The sequence below is a fragment of the Microtus ochrogaster genome, chromosome 10 (assembly GCF_000317375.1).
Source record: "Microtus ochrogaster isolate Prairie Vole_2 chromosome 10, MicOch1.0, whole genome shotgun sequence".
Taxonomy (NCBI): domain Eukaryota; kingdom Metazoa; phylum Chordata; class Mammalia; order Rodentia; family Cricetidae; genus Microtus; species Microtus ochrogaster.
In genome coordinates this window covers 35794050-35815986 of record NC_022016.1, presented here as the reverse complement: position 1 = coordinate 35815986, position 21937 = coordinate 35794050, and the positions used below count along the sequence as shown (strand labels likewise).

Below are 21937 nucleotides of genomic sequence, written 5' to 3'. Positions count from 1 at the left end.
TTTTCTATATTAAGTTTACCTTTCTTCTTTTCAAGAAAACAGTGACTGTGCTAGAGAAACAAAGAGAAGCAATTCTAATTGCTGATCTCTTAGTGTTCAGTTTGCCAAGAAAAATTGCAAGCCTTAAAATAGTAAATGAAAAAGGTCCAGAAACATATACAGGATTTTATCACCTGCAAAAATATAAACACAATGGGGATGATTTTAAAATGCAAAACAAAAGCTTTTAAGATGCAAAGCACTGTGCAGCTCAACATTATTCTATTCTTCCACGGTGTCCTTAATGTTAGCAATCACAGAGTTCTATTTGTTATCACAGAATAGCATGAGTGGATCATTCTGACCTGTTACAAGCTAGTACATTTCCCATTTATAATGAAAAAAAGCAAAATTTAACATCCTGTGGCTGTTGAAAGGTTGATTATAGGTGAAAATATGACAATGTTCATGACTAACCAATAATTGTGTCCATCAAATACTGAATCCTAAGTGCCTCTTCTGTCAGAGACTAAAAACATATTTAGAAAAAGAGATTGTGAAGAGCTAGGTTCAAAATATGGCCCTTCCTTCTGGAGACTGTATAATAGCCTCAAAGGTGTTATTAGATTTTATGAAATTAAAAGCATTTCAACTGCTTTATTCCTTCTTTCAGGAAATATGTACAAAGACAATTCTGTTTGCTGGGAAGCTGACCAGAACCCATCTCAGTAATAGTAAAACATTGATGACAGTAAAAAATATGGAGTTGGCCTATGTATGATTCAGGAAAGGCTCCCCGAGACACATACAGCATGAAAATAAATACATTACATGCAATAAGCAGTACAAACAAAAGTACAGCTAAGGACACTACAGCAAAGTGTTGAGAAAGAGAATAAAATTAAGAAAAATAGTAAAAATCATGGAACTAGCTCACCAACTTCAGACTAACAGCATGGGAACCAGCATAGGACAAAACTAGGTCTGTTGAATGTGGGTGACCATTGTGAGTGGCTGAGGCAGAATGAGGGGCCACTAGCAGTAGGATCAGGATTTGTCCCTAGTGCTTGAACTGACTTTCTGGAACCCATTCTCTTAAGAGGGATACCTTGCTCAACCTAGATATAGTAAGGAGGACTTTAGTCCTGCCTCAAAGTGATGTGTCAGACTTTGTTGACTCCCCTTGGGAAGGAAGCCTTACCCTCTCTGAGGAGTGGATGGGGGTAGGGTAGGGGGAAAGCAGGGGGAGCAGGAGAAGGGGAGGAAATGGGAACTGGGAATGGTATATAATAATGACGAAAGATTGTTTTTAAAAATAAATAAGATCAAATCAAATATATAAGTAAAAACTCATACACACACACACGAAAAAGAAAACCCAAGAACAAATGTAACACTGGAAACCTGCTTACCGCTTGCCCTTACCATTACTTCTGCAGGCATCATGCCTTTTCCCATCCTAACACCACCTAACATCTTTCTATGTTCTATTTGGTAATGACTTTCCTGTACCTCACCTCTGTGAGACTTTGTAGGCAACTAATTTGGTCCTAAATCCTGAGGTTGGTTTAAAATCTCCAAATGGTCCCTTGAGAGGCCTCTCAATACACAGAAAACAAATTAGCTGCCATTTTGTCAGTATTTATTGACATACTCAAGGAAGAGGAAATTTGAACATTTATGTTAAACTAGATGAATGATGTAAAGAGATCACAACTTAGTAGAAGAATTTGGATTCTAGAATTGACTCAATTCCTTATCAATGGGAGACTATAAATTTCAGAGGTCAGTCTTGGTTTGCAGCTTTTTAATTAGATTCCCAACTAGTTGGTGCCTATCAAAAGTACCCTTGTGAAGAAGGACTTGTTGGGAAGAAGAGAAAGGTACGTGGGAGGTGGAGAGGGTAAGAAATTCATAATAGGGGTGAATATGATCAAATTTATTATATATACATATTAAATTGGAGAAAAATATGTTTAAAAAGCATCCAACTTAGGCAACAGTGCTATAATTATTCTACTTCTTACCATATATCCTGGAAAAGTTATTTAACCTTTCACATGTTTCCTATTTTCTAGTCTGAAAACGAGAGAAGTAATTTGTAACTTGAGATTTCATGAGAATTAAATAGGATAGCTTAAGTGGTAAGAGGTAGTTGGCAATACATTGCTTTATATAATTATTAGATATGACCAGTAGAATGGATTGGAAGCACTTTAGATTTTGAAGCATCTGAGTCATGGATATGAGAAAATTTTGTCTCGTTTTGTATTGCATAAATGTTTCAACCACTCTTGTATCCTAATCATCTATGCCTTCACTTTTAATTATTTTAACTAAAACTTTGTCACCCCCATATAAAAGTTTAATACACTTATTTTCATGATTTTACACAGTACCTCACTAAGATGCAGTCTTAAGTTAAAATACACAAAGTGTTAAATTCACACAGGGCTATTAGTTCAAACTAGTTCAAAATATTGAAATGTCATCATTTTAATTAAATCTTATTTGAGTGTGACTTCTAAGAATGTAAGAGTTATAGCAGACCATATTTCTGATGTTAAATATGGGTTGGCAACATTTTCTATAAATGGCTTCATTATTTAATGAAAGTACTCCAGGAATATTGGTTCATTATCAGGCAAAAAACAAAGCAACAGATGTGCAGGCTGAAGAAGCCTAGAGAGCTGCTTCCTGTACATGATACAGACCTACAGGTAATAAAATTATAATGTATTTTGAGATCCATACTAGATGACAGTTTAACCACTCTTGCCACAAAAAAAAAGAGTGGGTTGGGAGGAAGTGAGGATCTGGGAGGACTTAGTGAGGGACATAATCCAAATACACTGTCTGAAAACTAATACAAATTTAAAATAACATAATGGTAATTATATTAGCACAGCGAATCAGCTAATTTGCTTAATGATAGCAACCTTTAACAGTCTACATGTATCCCTTAACACTATACTGGATAACTTAGTAATACATAACAATTAAGATTTCTTAGTGTTAACAGGGTAAATGTGAAGGACAGAATACATTGTGGAATATTTTAGCCCACCATATAGGTGAGGCCAGTGGAGAAATATGTTCCTGATATTTCTCAAAAAAAAAAATTACACATAGCTAACCCAGACAGTCAGCAGGTTTCCAAAATAAGAACAGTTTTTCCTTGTTCTACCTCTCCCCCCTCATATTCCAATTCACTGGAGGTAAAAAAAAAAATCTAACCATGTTTTTTTCTAATGACTTACCTCCATATATTAAAATGAAATTCTTATATAATTATTTTCCTATGTATTAATTATTTATGAATTTGGTGTGACTAATTAGCTGTCTTATAATACCTCCATCCTACTTCCTCACCTTCCCCAAATAGCATGGGTGATGATTATCTTTTCCTCTCTCCTCCATCTTCCCTTTTGGCATTTTATACTCAGCTATCATCCAAAATGCCCTTTAGCACTGTTCTCATAGGTTCCTGTTACCACATCTGTTTTGCCACCCCAGGATTTGATGTCCCCACACTTTTCTGTTGCTTGGCTCATTCCCTTGTTGTGGGTGCCCCAAAAATGTGAAGCTTGGAGATCTGTAGCATCAGAGTATTTTGCTACTTTTATACTTAAGAGATAGCATAGTCTGTTATAAATTCGAACTGAGAATTAGGTTTTCTTTTCAAATTTTGGAGTTCTTGCTCCTCATCTAGCTTCCTCAGGTGCACAAAACCAATTCTGGTTTACTTTTTGAAAGCTTTTAAAATCTCCTTCCCTTCAGCTTCATGGTGAACTATTAACTATTTAACTGTTGCCACGCATGGCTTGCACTCTATTTCATTTTCCATCATTTCCCTCTTTGCTTACTTTATTTTCTTTTAATTGGGACTGACTAGTAGGCAGAGGTTAGCATTCCTCTAATTAATTGCTCTTCAATTTATAACTTTTGAAATTCCATACATGAGTACTGTCTTTACATCATTCCCATCCCCCCTTTTCCCTCATCTCACTTCCCCATGAACCCACTCCCTCTTAAATTCATGAGTTCTTCTTTTAAAATTATTATTACACATATACATACATGTATACAACCTACTGAGTCCTTTATGTACTACGTTTAGGGCTGACCACTGGGGTTTTGATAACCAGGGCTCATCCCTGGAGAAAAGGAGTTCTTCTTTCGGCAGCCATTGATTGCTCTTCATCTAGGGAAGGGGCCGCGTGATGCTGCTCCCATCAAAGCTGGTATAATCTTCTCTCGTTTTATCAGTCTTATTGTCTTTTGGCTGAACTTTTAGGGATGTTTATTCAACAATAGTCTAATCCTTCAATGGAAGTGTTTTTACTGCTAACATATTGTGAACTTCTCAGAGTTCTTTTCTGTTATGATTGCCCTTCTCAATAATATCCTGCTTCATCCTCTTCATGTGCTCACGTTCCCCTTTGACAATATCGATTTGCACATTTGGAGAGTGTTGGACATTTAGTTTTCTTATGCTCAATGTTAGTGAGCTTGCTGTCACTGTAACAATATAAAAAAATGACTCTGTTTCAAAAGGTTTCATCCGGGGCTGGAGAGATGGCTCAAAGGTTAAGAGCATTGCCTGCTCTTCCAAAGGTCCTGGTTCAATTCCCAGCAACCACATGGTGGCTCACAACCATCTGTAATGGGGTCTGGTACCCTCTTCTGGCCTGCAGGCATACACACAGACAGAATATTGTATACATAATAAATAAATAAATATAAAAAAAGGTTTCATCCACAGTTGGTGGTCTGATGCTTTGGGGCCAGTTGTGGAGCAGCACCTCGTGTTAGAATCATGTAATGGATGAAGACCTCATGTCAGATGCAAAGAAGGGAAAGAGGTTGGCTCCCACAATTCCATTTGAGGACATCCCCCCCCCCACACACACACACAAACAACCAAATCCTCTGAGAGGTTCTGCCACCTTCCAATAGCACCAGCTGAGGACAAAGCCTTTTAAAACAGGCCTCCGGGGGACACGTTCCTAATACTACCTGTTTCCTCCAAGTTTTCAGTTTCCTTGTTGGTTTTCTTTGTTAAGATAACTGCTCTTGAGATCAAATGTCAAATGTCTTTTAACAGACAATTGCTTTTTCGGTTTCAATGTTAAAACCTCAAAGGGAAATGGGAGCCTGGAAAGGACTGTTGGTGGCTACTGGGCGGACACTGGGATAGAGTATTCTCCCAAATATCAATATCCGTGGCTCTTACTTTTTCTTGAGTCTGAATGTCACACATACTCTTTTAACTTGCTGTTCGACTCACAGAATTGCTACCAGTGTGGTAGGAGTTGCTTTGAAAGAAAAGGCTAAGTTGTATAAATATTTGTGTGTCATGAAGTCCTCACAATTAATTCAGCATGAGTATTTGCATGTTACCCTGTGATTTTTATGACCTACTTTCTACTTGTAATAGAAGTGTTACATTTATCATAGTGACCAGCATATAGTAAGTCTTAGTTTTTGACCCATTTTCTGGCGGTTATAAGAAATTTATGGCACAACTGTCACATGACTCCATCTAGTTCCCACATTTAGTAATGTTTGTACAAGTTTAGGCTAATAATGTTCTCAAAATGTATTTTCCAAACCAGTAGCAGAAACAGGAGCATATATGTACAAATATTCTCAGGCCCAGTTTTATACCTACTATGTCAAAACGTTAGGGAGAGAGCCAGTCATGTGTGTTTCACAAACCCTCCAGGGATTCTACTGCATGCTCAACTGGGAGAAGCACTGGATTCAGAGGAAAAACATATAACAGATCAACACAAATATTATTTTTTTAAATATTTATTTATTATGTATACAACATTCTGCCTCGATGTATGCCCGCACGCCAGAGCAGGACGCCAGATCTCAGTACAGATGGTTGTGAGCCACCATGTGGTTGCTGGGAATTGAACTCAGGACCTCTGGAAGAGCAGCCAGTACTCTTAACCTCTGAGCCATCTCTCCAGCCCCAACACAAATATTAAAGTCAAGACCTGGACTTACTTGGTGTGATACTGAAGGTCATAAGTAGAACTCATGAATACATGCAGGACCTCATTGATTATGGATAATGAAAAGTCACAATTATGAAACATTAGAGCAGAGTAGTTGTTAGTACTAAAAGCATTATTATTAATCACTATATATAGGAGCTAGAAACTGAAGAGTGAAATGTAGATTTAGTCTGTAAAATCTGCAATGAAATGCACTATGGTTTTCTGACACAAAGCAGAAAGTGTATTAATACAAAAACAATTCACTTCAATCTCTAGAATCTGAATAAACACCTTGCTTGAAAGAATCATTAATTGTATTTATTCATCCTTTTCCAAAACAGGCTACCTAATATATATCGTCTGGATCATTTGCTAAGGAAAAGTTATTTGATGTTGTAACTTCAACAAATCACAACTATCGAAATTCCTCTGAAATTTTGAGTTAATGCCATGTAAACAAATGAGCTTCAGAAGGAAAAAAAGCTAGGGGTGGATAGAACAAGAAATCAACATTCCAACATCGTTTTCTTAGCATTTGACAGTAGCTTCAAGTCAGTGAGATGATTTCCTCTAGGGACACAGCATATCAAGTCCCTAGATTCAGTTTGTAAGGAACCTAACGTTTTCTTTCCAACAGAAAGGAAGATTCTTTTCCCCAGAGGAAAGGGGAACTCATGTAGGTTCATATTTCAGGGGTGATGCCCAGGCACTCAATTTACTTTGACACCTAATCTGTCTGAGCAGCTCAGTTTAATCTCCTGTGCGGCAGAGTGCAGGCTGTTTCCTGCTAGCCCTTTGCAGCCTCTGTGTGAAAATCTCTGAGCTCTACTGTTGCCAGTCAGGACACAGCAGCTTACCAAAACCACCTCAGGGAATAGTAGACAGACTGCCAGAAGTCCAAAAACACATCCTTGTACTATTCGGACAATAGAGTTTCATTTCACATTAGGGATAATATTCAAAATAAAAATAAAAGAATGACTGACATACAAGCCCCCTCTACCTAGAGGATCCTCTGCTAAACACATCATGAGCATAGCCTCCCTGGCTTATCTCAACACCCTAAGAGGTCAGTGATGTTTGGATTACACTTTGCAAATCAGAAAATTAAGCCTCAAAAATGCTAAGTAGCTTACCTAAAGTCAACAAACGTCTGTTCTGGAGCCAGGATTCAATCTCAAAGCTGGTGGTGAATCTGAAGGTTCTGTTTTGAACTACTACATTAAAACACCTTTGCTGAGACCCCAACCTATTTCAACAGATACAATTTGTAACATATGTGTAATTCATTTTGCCTCACAGGCAAATTAGAAAGGGGTTTTAAAAGCAAAAAAAAAAGAGAGAAAATATGTATCAGGCTTGTAATCACAGCGCTTGGGAAGCTAAAGCAGGAGAATTGTGACTTTGAGGACAGCCTGACCCAACACAGTTCAATGCCAGCAAGAGCTATGCTTTAATTCTATCTCAAAATAACGAAAGCAATTTTTTTAAAAAAAGTAAATTTATATGTTGATGATATTTCATTTCTGATTGTGTTTTGGGTCTCTTTGAGCTTAGATACCTGGAAAATCTGCTAAGAAAGTGGCTCCTTCTTGCAGTCATTGTATGAGTGGAGATCCAGTTGGTCCCCACAGTGCTTGCTTTGAGACCAGAGATGCTTTTGTTGCCATGGACACCAGATTTCAACACACCACTGAGCACTGGAATCTATCCCATGCAAAGATACCAACCAGCAGATGGACACAGTAACATCTAACGGCACATTAATGCTATGGCCAATATTTCCTTTGTCACCTCTCATTTAGAAGATGTGCTCACCAGTGAAGTCTGTTAAGGCTGGAGACAGTTTCTTTATGACTCAGATAACAATACCCACACTTCAACATGTCAAAGTCACTCATTGCTAGAGTTGTAGAATAGCTAAAGCTATTCATAAAGAAGTCTGATCTTATACAAAACAAATGGATTCAATGTTGTGATTTCATAAAAGGGAAATTTGCCCAAGTGTCTAGCACCCTACATATAAGTGGTATAGTAGTAGTAGTAGTACACACACACACACACACACACACACACACATTGGTTGTTTATTTTTCTGGAACAAACCATATAGCCAAAGGATTAGGTACATAATTTAAAAATGCAAGTCATAGATCAGTTTCTGAAACTGAATCATGTTAAAAGCAACTGGACATATCACATATTAGAGACTGTCAGTTCAGTTTAATCAAGGGATTGTTTACGCTCTATGAAAGATATAAAAAAAAAGTCCCTTCTACTTGGATGAAATCTGTGTATTGTGTATCAGTCACATGATCAACACCAGTCATTACATTAACCAATGTAAGTGAAATTAGTCAACAAGTTAATAAGAAAGTCATATTTTATATAATAGAATATAAGAAATAATTTTCATATTTAGAGATTAATAAATTCAATTCCATTAAAGCCATATTCTTATAGCATAATGGTAGTTTGTTATTGGAAAAACTCAACACATTAAAATTTCATATACTGACAAAGATTTTACTGTGTTTACTTTCCTAATTTATTCAGTAACAAAACAAAATTAACCAAGATAGTTCAAGTAATTATAATGTAAAGAATACATTTTAGCTTTAGTGGAATATATATAAACGCATGAAAAGCTATAAATTATATCTAAACCTAAATGGGTTATTTTGTTTAATATTTTGACTTTATCATGTCTGTTAGATAAGCACATCAGAAAATTTTTAAAAATTAAAAGGAAAATGTTTAACTACCTTCAATTTCAGGTTGTTTTGAGGGAGAAGCAATACTCTGTGTCATACAAGTAAAATTAATTGTACTATTCTAAAATGGGAAATGGTACTGAGCAGACATTTTCTACTTTATCTGGGATGTTCTAATAGAGCCTCTTCTTGTGTTATCATTAAATAATTCAAAATTTCTAGAATGTGGTTAATTAGGCCCTTTAATAACAAAACCACTGGGCAGTGGTGGCACACGCCTTTAATTCCAGCACTTAGGAGGCCGTGGCAGGCTAATCTCTATGAGTTTGAGGCCAGCCTGGTCTGCAAAGTAAGTTCCAGGACAGCCAGGACTGTTACACAGAGAAACTCAGTCTCAAAAAAAACCAAACAAGAAAAAAAGAACCAAACCTCCTGGGAAGAATAGTACTTCCTATGCAAGCATAGGGACCCAAATTTGAATCCCCAGCATCACATAAAAGTTATGCACTTATAAGCCCAGCACTGGGGGCTGTGGATAGGTGATTCTGGGAGCTAGTTCACTGGCCAGCCATTCTAGCTGCAAAAGGAAGCTTCTGATTCAATGAGAGGCCCTGCCTCACAGGAATAAGCATATGAGCAATAGCAAGATGTAATGCTGTGGTCTCTGTATACGCATGCACACACTCACTCACATACATGCACAATACACACAAACAACCTACACAGTTCCCCTCACTACCCACAATTTTTTTAAAAAAATACAGAAAAAAAGATGAAGAAAAAGATTCTGCACTCAATGGAAAAAGCACCCATGGAAAAAGGTGATTCTTATTAAAAGACAATGATTAAACTCATGACACTTGAGGTAAATTAGTAAAACTTTTTGAGAGGAAATCCCATAAAACTGGGAGACTTTATATTCACAACTGTTTGACAGACCAGTGGCAGCAGCATTACAACACAAAAGCTTACTCAAAAGGCAGAATTACGGGCCTCACAGTAAACCCACCAATCCCAAATCTGACTTTGAACAATATTTTCAATTTGTGTGAATGCTAAAGTGTGAGAAACACAAACTAAGAATAGATATTATCAATTGCCTAGTGGAGTCTCATGTCTAATGTCTACCACTGCCCAATTATATATTCTTCAACCTCCCTGGGCTTCAGTTTCCTCACTGGGTATTATGAATATAGTAATGGTGCTCATGTGGTAAGGTTGTTGATGATATTTTATATGATATTATATATATTATATTATATTATATTATATTATATTATATTATATTATATATATTCCAAGTCAAGATTCATATAAATATAGAGTATAGTCACTGGTGGTTACCAGAGGAAAGGGAAGATGGAGACAAGATAAATAAATTTAATAGGAAGAATAAGCTCTTGTAATGAAGCACAACAAATGTATATTGTTGATACTAATGTATTTGATGCTTCAAAATTGCTTAAAAGTAGACTGAAAAACACTCTCATAATGAAACATGAATATTTGTGATGATAGATGTGTTAATTAGCCCCATTTGCTCATCTGACAATGTACTGAAAAATTCAATTGTACTTGATACATATAAACAATTATTGTGGCACTTAAAAACAAAAATTTGAAAATAAAGTTACATGTTACTATAGGAAGAATGGGAACATAATATATTCAAATTGTTTACATTAGTGCATGTAAATAAGTGATTATGTTCTCTTAGTTTCTTTTTACCTTTTAGCATTTAAAGGATATTCATTTGTAAGTGACAAATCATCTCAATCATAGAATCAACCCACTTTTTGGTAGTTCTATTATCAAGCAATTAGAACTTAGGTCTGGTCTACAATAACCCAACTTCCCCAACATTACTGTCATTTCAAGTCAATCTTTAAGCTTCACACAGGCAGTGTGCAATACATGCCTGCTTTTAAAAATGTTGATTTCTCATATCCAAACATTGAGTTGATGTGGGAGAGTCTTCTGTTTTGTGTTGATTTCACTGGTTAATAAAGAAACTGCCTTGGCCCTTTAATAGGACAGAAAATTAGGTAGGCGGAGTAGACAGAACAGAATCCTGGGAGAAAGAAGCCTAGCAGGCAGTAGCCATGATTCTCCCACCCGACACAGATGCAGGTTAAGATCTTTCCTGGTAAGCCACACCTCGTGGTGCTACACAGATTATTAAATATGGGTTAAAGCAAGATGTGAGAATTAGCCAATAAGAAGCTAGAACTAATGGGCCAGGCAGTGTTTAAAAGAATACAATTTGTGTGTTATTATTTCTGGGGCTAAGCTAGCCGGGTGGGATCCAGGCGAGAACGTAGCCTGCCGCTCCCTACAACAGAGTGGCTGTTATTTCGGGGCATAAGCTAGCCAGGCAGACAGGAGCTGGACGACAGGAAGCGGCCCGCTGCTCCTCCTAAAACATTGAGTGAAATCCTTTACCTATAAACTATTGGGTAAAAATCTACATGAACAGTGAGAGGACTCCTTTTCTACCATAGACATGCCCAACCTCATTTTATGCTTATCAGTTAAATGACCATCGAATTTTATAAAATCCTCTATTGCACGTAGTGGCTTTGGGGGAGCCTAGGCAGTTTGGATGCTCACCTTACTAGACCTGGATAGAGGTGGGTGGTCCTTGGACTTCTCACAGGTCAGGGAACCCTGATTGCTCTTCGAGCTGATGAGGGAGGGGGACTTGATCAGGGGAGGGGGAGGAAAATGGGAGGCAGTGGCGGGGAAGAGGCAGAAATCTTAAATAAATAAATAAATAAATAAATAAATGAATGAATGAATGAATGAATGAATGAATAAATAAATAAATTCCTCTATTGAAAAGAATGTGAGAACAGGAGTAACCCCAAACTCTGGTGGTGGGAATGGAAATTGATGGTAAGGTTGTATTGTTGTTTGGTTTGTATTTTAAGAGAGAATCTTACGATGAAGATTGAGGTGGTTTAGAACTCACTATGTAACCCAGACTGGCTTCAAATTTGCAGCAATCCTCCCATGTCAGCCTCCCTTGACAAAGCACTTTTAAAAATAATCTGATCATCTCCAGCAAATAAAAAACACATGTGTAAACTTTGACTCAATCTTAAAAATTGTTTACTACATGCACACTTGAAAAGGCAGATTGATCTGTGATGTTCTTCTGTGTGTTGCTTTTATTGGCTAAGGAATAAATCTATTTCAGCCAATGGCTTAGCAGAGTAAAGCCAGGTGGGAAATTTGAACAAAGATATAGAAAGTAGGTGGAGTCAAGGAGATGCCATATAACTGCTGAAGGAGACAGACGCCAGAACCTTACCAGTAGGCCACAGCCTCATGGTGATACACAGATTAATAGAAATGGGTTAGTTTAAGATGTAAGAGCTAGCTAGAAGTACACCTGAGTCATCGGTCAAACAGTGTTATAATTAATATAGTTCCTGTGGGATTATTTGGGCCTGTGCAGTTGGAAAACAAATGAGCAGTCTCCATTTATAGTAGATAACAAACATATAGAAAGATGAATATAAACACTATTTGTATATATACATGTGCATTCTTTTTAGCATTACTATTGATATAAGAAAAAGGGAAAAAGAAACTAGGAAATGTTAGTGTTCATCAATAAGTTTAAGTCATATTATAGTCGCATAGAACCAAAATAAAGAGATATTTCTCTAAATAAGATTGGCAAAGATACCTGAAGTATATTACACAAAAAAGCAAGATATAGAGTACATATATAATATGATCACTTGTTTGGAATGAAGAGATGGCTTAAAGTACAGATTGTTTTTGCTGAGGACCAAAAATTTCCAGCACCAAAATCAAAGCAACTCACAACTGCATGTAACTCCAGTTCAAGGAGGATCTGACCCCTACATTCTCCTATAGTGCCTACATACATGTATGTATACATGCATGCACGTGTGCATAAACACATACAACTGGAGATGAAATAAATCTTAAAATATGATTATCCATGTAAGTAAAGAAAACACACTTATGAAATACACTTGTAAAAAAGGAAATTTAACATAATAGTCCATAGAAAGCTCATTTTATACTGCCTGATTTAGCTTACCATATGTATGTAACAATAATGATTATTAAGAAAAATAAGGGCCCTATGTAAACTTCCAATTTAGGCTCTCTCTCATTATAATGTCTGGCTGTGGGTCTCTGCACCCATTCCCATCTGCTGCTGGAGGAAGCCTCTCTGATGATGACTGGACAAGGCAATGATGTATAAGTATAGCAGAATATCATTAAGAATCATTTCATTAATTTTTTTTGGCCAGTTATGTTTGGTTCTACCCTAGGTCTCTGAACTAAAACTTGGCTATCCAGTCTCTGGTTCCTGGACTCAATATGAGGGTTTTTTCCTTGTCTTACTGTATCATGGTGTGTGTGTGTGTGTGTGTGTGTGTGTGTGTGTGTGTGTGTGTGTGTGTTTGGTTGTTGTCTCTTGGAAGCCTGTTGTTTTCTGAAGGGAAATGGAGGAGGAGCGGATCTAGGGGAGAGGGGATGTGGGGGGAGCTGGGAGGAGTGGAGGAAGGGGAAACAGTGGTAGGAATGTACTGCATAAGAAAAGAATCTATTTTCAATTAAAAAATAATAAACCTTTACATGTAACCCAAAAAAGAAAAATAGGGAATGTAAACAGTTTCTACTATAAAATATATTTCTAATATTTACTAGCATACATTTTAATGAAGTTAATATCATAGCTTTTGTTTGATTAATAGCCAGCCAACAGCAAGAGTAAGGCACTCTCCATTTGCCATGGGGCATAGAAATAACCTGGAAAGGGAAGGGAAACTCTAACAACAGGAAAACTGAGCGAATGAAGGTGATAAGTCACAGACAGATCATGTCAAGAGAAGCCAAAGGGCAGACAGCTTGGTAACCTACCAACAGCCATTGCATTCTCTCCCCTTTCTTGTCAGAACCTGTGCCAAATTTTAAAGGTTAGAAATGAAAGAGAATTAGTGCTCTCAGTCTTCCCTAAAAACTAGAACTGGCCAGGGACCAAGTGATAGGCAATGAGTCAGAACAAAAAGTCTTCTAGTATAGAACATTCTACATGATTAAAAAAAAAGATGCTGGGAAAAGCCACAGACATTCCCCTCTCTCCTTGTTATACAAGAGCATGATGCTTGGAATAGCAACGATCATCTTGACTATACAGTAATGACATAGCTCACATAGGAGAACAAGTGAAAATATGCTAGGAAATGCTGGTGTGGGTTCTCTTAAGTCTCTTTGGTTAACAAACCTACGAATGGCTTAGCTCTATACTTTTGTTAAATGGTATAATGAATGTTTTCCTCAGTCCAATCACAGTTCCCTTAGTTGGTAGTTACATATATAAATAAATATATAAATACAACCTGATTAGTCAGTTTAAGGTTTCTTGTATGTTTATAGTTTTCCCTAATTTTTGAGGCAGGAATCTCACTATGCTACATAAGCTGGCCTCCAATTTCTGAGCTCAATGATTCTCCTGCTTCAGCTTCCTGTGTGCTGGAACTATGGGTATATACCACTTACTACATCTGGATTCAGTCATGTTTATTGACCATTCTGTGATTCTAAGATAAAAGCATCTCAATGTGATGGTGTGAATGAAGATGTCAATCCTATATGTTTGAATATTTGATCCCTAGGTCATAGAACTGTTTATGAAGGATTAGGGAGTGTGACCTTGTTGGAGGAAGTACGTTATTAGGGGTGCGCTTAAAGATTTCAAACGTCCAAGCTGGCCTCAAATTTGTGATCCTTATGTCTCTGCCTCTTCAGCAAACCCTAGATGTTCACTAGAACTTACCTTATCCAATTAACACCTTTAAAATTTTTAAATCACAGCAGGAAGATCAAATATTGTACTGAGTATGATTTTCTACCTGATATTTGGAATTGCATTGGATTATATGTTAGTAGAAACAGAAAGGGCCACCATTACTTTTATTAAACAGCTACTATGTGCCAAACAATAAGACAGGCGTTTTATCTAGTATATCACAGCAACTTCCAAATCAGTTCCCTTTGATTGCAAAAATGAAAAATAAATCTGTTTGCTAATTCATTTCCTTTTAGCACAAATATAAGCTAGGCACAATGGCTTATATCTGTAATGCTAGCACCAGGGAGGGTGAGGTAGGAAGCCTGCTATGAGTTTCAAGCCAGCATAGACCACACAGTGAGTTAAAGGCCAGTAAGACCCAGCCTAAAAATAACCACCCCCCAAAAATGTTGGGCCAAGTATGGGAGTATATGCCTTTAATCTCAACACTTGAAACAGAACCAGGGAGATCTGTGAATTCAAGGTCAGCATGGTACACATAACAAACTCTAGTCCTTCCAGCTTCATCTTAAAAACATCAATTAAATTAAAAAATGCGGACTACAACCACCTACAGAAGTCATGGATATATATGTATCATACTGGAGTTGTTGAAGAAATCTCAGAGTATCACTGACTGACTCCTGTTTCAAATGTACCACAATCACAAGATTCACTGTAAATCCTAATGTGTTAATCAAAAAGCACCCATGCTGCTGCATCACTTTTTTTTAATGTTTTAGTCTTTGAATTGACTACAATGGGTTTCTTCTTGTAATTCTAAGTTTTAATTTATACATTCGTAGATGTTATCCTGAGAAGTCCTGAAAGTTCATCAGACTGACAAAGGAGGTGTTGGTGCAAAGAGGATTTTAAAAGAGCCACATAAACACTTTTTGCAGGTGTTGTGTGAGTGTGTATGCACGCTAGAGATCAAACTCAGGGCTTCTCACAACCTAATCAAGCACACTTCCACCAAGAACAGCATCCCTATCTGTTGGGGAAGGTCGCTTGTTTGTTCCTGGCTTCCCAGAACACAAAATAATCACTCAGAAACTATATTATTTGCAATATTGTTTGGCCAATAGCTTAAATGTATTTCTGGCTAAGTCATATATCTTAAATTAACCCATTTCTATTAATCTGTGTATCATAATGTGACTGTGGCTTACCGGCAAGACTCAGTGTGTCTGTCTCTGCAGGTAGCTACATGGCTTCTCACTGGCTCCTCCTACTCTCTCTATATATCTCTTTCAGCATGGCCTTTCTCTGTTAAGCCATTGCCCGAAAGCAACTTCTTTATTAACCAATGGCAATAAAACATATTCACAGCATACATCACCTCCCACATCCCCTATCCCCTTATCATTCTTAATATTGACAATCTACTCAATAGTCAGAAAATCAGGAACGTTTTTTCAAAAGATCAATATACTCTTGTAAAAACACACAACAAATTCAGTCACATAACTTTGACTTCTTTGGCACCAAGGGATCTGATTTTAATTTACTCCTAACTGGGAACCATCCTTGCCTTTGAGCTTTCTTATCTCCTATTCATTTATTAGAGACCTCTAAGCCTGAATGGTTTGGTCCTTGTAGGCTCCTATGCCAGAATGGCTACTGCTAGGGCAGCCTCTTAATTCTCATGCTCCAGTTGTGAAACATAACATGCCTTCACAAAGGAGCCTTTCTACCATTGGCTCCCAAACAGTAGCTCTGCCTTCTCTCACCTGTCCCCTTCCCCACCTTAGTTCCTGTTTACTGCCTTCAGATCATTTCTTACAATCAGTTCGTTTTTTTTGCTCTTCTCACTGTTAAATCTCAGCATCTAGCATGGTGCCTGGTATAGCAGAAAAATCTAATTAATACTCGCTTAATGAATGAAGAAAAGTTCAATGAAGAATTGTTTTGTAGGGCTCTGTTTCTTTGATTTTTTTTTAAAGAATTCTTATTAATCCAATTACAAAAGTGGAAGTTTAGGCTCAGAGTTTTGAAGCTATTTGTACAAAATCATTGAGTGACAGAGTTACTTTGATTAACACCCTAGATTTCCCTCAATCCCTCTACCATCCCCCCTATATCTCCACCAACCAGTAAAAGGCAAAACAGACTGACAGCAAATATTTATGACACAATTTTTTGGGACTTCACTAACCCATTGTATAAGACTATGTGCCTTACACACTTCAAATCCCCTTTCTTTAAGTATTTTCAGGACGGTTGAATTCACTGGAAATATGTTAAGTACATGAAGTGATTCAGTATCTCTCTATCTCTCTCTCTCTCTCTGTGTGTATGTGGAGAGAGAGAGAGAGAGAGAGAGAGAGAGAGAGAGAGAGAGCAAGCACGTTTTAAACATTTATCAATTATATGAACACAAATGGAAACTTCAAAAACTTAAATGAACAACCTAAGAATGTAACAAATTAGATAAGCCCAGAGGAAGTATTGATGTATGAAAATATAGACAGCACTGTATTCTAGAGCATGTAATCTATAATTCTGGCCTGATGCTTTCTAGTATAAGAAAGTGAGAAGTACAATCAGCCACAAGACATATTTCAAAAACTAACTGATTCTATCAATTGTAAAAAGAATGCAACTATTTGTTTCCACCTCCTGAGACAAATTCCTTTGTGGGTCCTTATTAATGAAAGTGGTATGATATTGTAATGAGCATTCTAAACTATAGCCTCATAAATCAATACATCAAGCTTCATACAATGAAGTGTTGCAACATGAATTAACAGTCATGGCTGGTGTGACACCCAAACCCACGCAGCATCATATTGCCTTATTATCTAAACTGTGATCTATGAATCAACCCTATCAGTCCTACCTAGGAACTTGTTAGAAATGCAGAATATCAGATCCTCTCCCAAGGCTAAATCAGAATGTTTTCTCTATTTTACTATATATTTATAATATTTATGGCAATTTCTCTTTATATTGCAGAAAAGATATACAGGTGATTCCTATGCAAAATATGTTTTCTAAAGCACTGATCTAGTGGGTCATTTTGATTTGAATAAGAATTTGTAAGGACCTATAATTTATTCAATTCATTTATTTCAATAGATATTTGCTGAGAACCCAGAAGTAGGAAAGGCTTTCTTTAAACATAGCTTCAGAAGCATTAGCATAAGGGAAATTTTGATAAGACATACCATTTTAAAGGTAGGTTGGCAATGCAAGCCACATAGTATACGGATAATATTGCAACATTACAAAAGAAGAGTGAGGTGCCTACATATGTGCTAGGCAATTGTTAATATTGAAGCTACAACAACATAAAAATATCTCCATCCTATGGAATTTATAGTCTGATTAGTGAAGACATCAATAAACAAACTGAATAAAAAACAGGAAAGGGGGTAATTTTAAATTTTAAATGAGGCTGAGAGGTAATGCCTCACTCAGGAGGTAAAGACCTATCCAAGGTCATGGAGCTAGCTATAAAAATATCTAGAGGAAGTGTTCCAGGCAGGGAGAACAGAGAGTCCAAACACCCTGAGACAAGAGAATGCCTAAAACAACACAAGGCCAGTGTGGTTATTAAACATGAGTAAGAAGCAAAGTAGGTACGCAAGAGGCTTCATCATGTGAAGCCTTATCGGCCATTTTCAGTGTCACTGGTTTAACTATGAGATAGGAAGCCACTGGAGAAAAGGCAATAGGGAGCCACTGAAGGATGCTGAGCAGGAAAATGACGTAATGAGAAGTGTCTTTAAGAAGCTAGCTTTTTTTAAAGGGTGGATGAATGGCTTAGTGGGGGAAAAACTAACTCAGAGTGATTCATTCATTACTTATTACGTGGCACAGATGTGTCAAATAATGTGAGAAAGCTCTAAACTAGGGTGATAACTATGGGAAATGGCAGAGGAAGGTGAATGTAAATGACATTGAATGAAAAAAAGATACTGGGACACAATGGCAGATTATTTATAGAAAAATGACACAAGTTAGAAATTCAATTTAATCAAGGTTCACGGATCATCTACTGAGAGAAAAGCTGTCTGCTGGCAAGGAGTTAGGGAGGGGAAGGCACACCAGTCTCTGCCCTACACATTCAGAGCCTCAATTTCTTGGATTGCTGAAATGGAGGCAACTGATCTAACAAATTAAAAGCTGTTCTTTCAAAATCTTCAGAGCTGGTTCTCTTGTTCCTTCTCCCAGGGACAGCCAGAGAACCTCAATTTGATTAGCACAAAAAGACAGATCCGATTTGCCAGGAGGGTAGAAGAAAGGTCTTTAATGCTTTTGTGGGGCAGGGCTTTCAACTGGTTTTGGAACACCAGTTTCTGTGCACAGCCCTCCTAGTCTTTTGGTTGATTTTCCACTCTGCCATTCTATTATGGAAAAAAAAAAAAAAAGACTTGAAGGCATGGGCAAAAGAATAAACAGGCTTAAGGAAAACAACTGGGGGATTTTTAAAAAATTGCCTACCATCAGACTGCAGGGTTGGGGAAGCAGATGCAAATGTAATGCAAATGATATGTAAATCTCTCTGTGGCCTTCTAAATGGTTTTCTACAACTGGAAGGGCCTTTGGGAAACAGCTAGCAGATAACAATGACTCAGAAGCAGAGCAAACTATTTCAAGACAACTTTATCACATGGCCCTTGGCTGCCCTGCTAGCTTGGTGCATCCTTCAGCATTTTTCCTCTTCACTTGAATCAATCTCACCTGATGTAAATTTTTTTAAAAAAGAAGTCTGCTTGCTTACTGGTTTTCTTAGCTTATTATACTTTTAAGTCACGCCATAGTCCTTTATTTTTTCTCCAAATGCCTTTCTCACCATATCTAGCCAAGTTAAATGTGCTGCTTTCTCCCTAGAACAGAACATTGTTCCAGTGGCTTATGAATGAACGTGCCTCCCTTTCGTTTCTAATTACTATGAGGCTTTATAGGTTTTTTGTTTAATTCCCACAACTCCACAGGAACTGGCACATTTTCTGCTAACATATACATGCTATATTCAAAGACAATTTAAGAAAAAAATGCCTGCATATATAGTTGTGAAAAGGAATTGCTTTCAAGGAGTCCCTGAAAAACTGTTTATTAAGAAAAGCTTCCTGGTCACAAATGCTGTGGCTTTGGTCAACCTAACTACTGATTTTTAAATGGAAGGGAAAAAAAACACGCTTTTGATCAAAGTGACCATATTTCTGTCTACACGTAGCTATTTAAAAAGACTATACTCTCATCAGATACACATTTATTAAGAGTCCTAGGATGAATTTAATAGTAAATAGCACAGTGCACAATCAGACCTACGCCTGAGCAGCTTGGTCACAGGCCCAGGAGTCCAGAAGCAACTTTCTTGCACATCAGTCCTAAAGTCCCGTTACTTTTTTAGACTCCTAACATTTAAGGGTACTTTTGCTAGTACGGTCAAAGGAAAGAAAATAACTTCCCCCCCATTTTTAAACACTCGCTTTTAAGGGCCACAAGGTCAGCCCCCCAAAAAAGCTATGGGGCAAAGAGGCATCTGAAGTGATGCCACCAAGTTCACTGCACAAAGGGGAACAAAACAAAAAGCCAAGTAATCCAGAGAACGATTGTGCGGACAAAGAAAGGGGGAAAGGACGGACAAAAGCAGAAGGGACTGAAGAAAGCACAGCTCCAGACAAAGAAGTAATGAAGAAGAGATGGAGGATGCACAACCAGGGGTGGTGCTCCGGGCGTCGGGGAGTCCCAGAAAGCCGGACCCCCGCGGGGCGCGGGCAGCTGGGCGAGCGCCCTCCGGCGGCCGGGGCAGCCAGCGTCTTACCTCCTGGGCGAGTTTCTGCTTGAGTACCAGCGCGGCGCACAGGTAGCCTGCGCGGCCCACGAACAGCTCGTCGGAGCCGCACTCCAGGAAGGAGACGGGTGCGCAGACGGCGCACAGAGCCCGGAACTTCCCGAGGGGCTGCACGTAGTCGGAACGGCCCAGGGCGTGGTACACGAGCGTGGCCACCGCGTGCACGCCCGCGCCCCCGAGCAGAAAGGCAGCGCGGGTGTCGGCGTCCGGCTCGCCCCACTCTTCGGAGCGGGAGCACGCGTCGATGAGGCGCTTGGCAGAGCGCAGGTAGCGCTCGCGGGCCCCGGCGAAAAGCGGGCTTTGCGAGACGTGGTAGAGCATGTAGGCCACCCCGGCCACGCCACTGTACAGACCCCCCTGGCAGCTGCTGCCCGCCGGTGTCGCCCCTCGAGCCTCAGCGCCGCCCCCCAGCGGGGGCAGCTCCTGGAGGATGCGTTCGATGGTGGAGGTGACCAAGGGCGCCACCGCCTCCTCGCACTGGCCAGCCAGCAGGCTGCCCTGGTAGTCATCGAAGCGGTTGGCGAAACAGCGCTTGGTGTCCATGCTGTCGCCTGTGGCCCCCCCAATGTCGAGCTGGGGACCTTTGGAGGGAGCGCCCAGCAGCCCGGCACAGCACCTCCGGCTCTCTGAGATGATCGGATGGCTGTAGACGCGGAGGGGGGGGGGGATGGAGGGAGGAGGGTGAGACGGGAGGTGACAAGAGGAGGTGGACGCAAGGAGGGATCACGGAGCGGGTGGCCAAGTGGGGCAACGGGCTTCTGCGAGGCTCCCGAGTGGCCCGAGAGAGCACGGGGAATGCGTGTTGCTCGTCCCCACTCCCGGAGGCCGCGCCCTCGCCTAGCGGCCCCCTCCTGCGCCGCCGCAGCTCCTCGGCTCTCCAAGGGGCCGAGGTGATCTCCTCAGGCAGGACCCACGCGGGGCCCGCGCCACTCCTCCCGCTCCGCCCTCGGCTCCTCCCCTCCCTGCAGAAAGCCTGGGACGTGCAGGACACGGATCAGGAATGCTGAGGCTGGCCGTCAGCACACCTGGCAGCAGAGGTGATGACTTCCAGTCCCTTGTGTACTCCGAGACTTTGCCTCGGGTCAGCACCAGCAGCACCTGGGAGCGTGGTAAAAACGCAGCGCCGCAGGTTTCTCCTCAGACCTAGTCAATCAAAAGTCAAAATATACAGCAAGAGTCCTAGGTTAGAAGCATCCACAATAAAGTTTGTGAAGCTGCTGAACTAGGCTAAAGTACCAGAGAATGCACAGCTGGGAGTCGCCTTTCAAGCTTGGTCACAGTGGTGTTCTCAGTCAAAATACCTCAATACTAAGAACAGCAATAGTGTGTGACTGGTAGTGTGGAACTTGGTTTATGTTTTTCAAAGGAGCATGAGAACTCTTTGCTTGCCTTCTAATATATTGTTTTGCTAGGCGTGCACAGGAATAAAAACCGACATAAGCACACTATATTGGAAACTCCTTACCTACATCTTTCCTTGCTCTATTTCCCTGTTCCCTCATGAAATTAGAAAAAGGCCAAAAAAAAAAAAAAACACCTTTAGATCATTAACTAGTTAATACATGGTGGCTAAAGCATGGGGACC

At 39.2% G+C, this 21937-nt stretch overlaps 1 protein-coding gene across 1 annotated transcript in view; it reads right to left on the bottom strand.

Annotated features, from left to right (window-relative positions):
- Lancl3 (LanC like 3) overlaps positions 1 to 21273 on the bottom strand; it is a 130020-nt gene extending 108747 nt beyond the window's left edge. Inside the window, exon 1 of the mRNA XM_013348338.2 lies at positions 20323 to 21273. Coding sequence (XP_013203792.2) covers positions 20323 to 20895 — 573 coding nt within the window. The 5' untranslated portion in view covers positions 20896 to 21273. The remainder of the gene's footprint in view (positions 1 to 20322) is intronic.
- Positions 21274 to 21937: the final 664 nt, after the last annotated feature.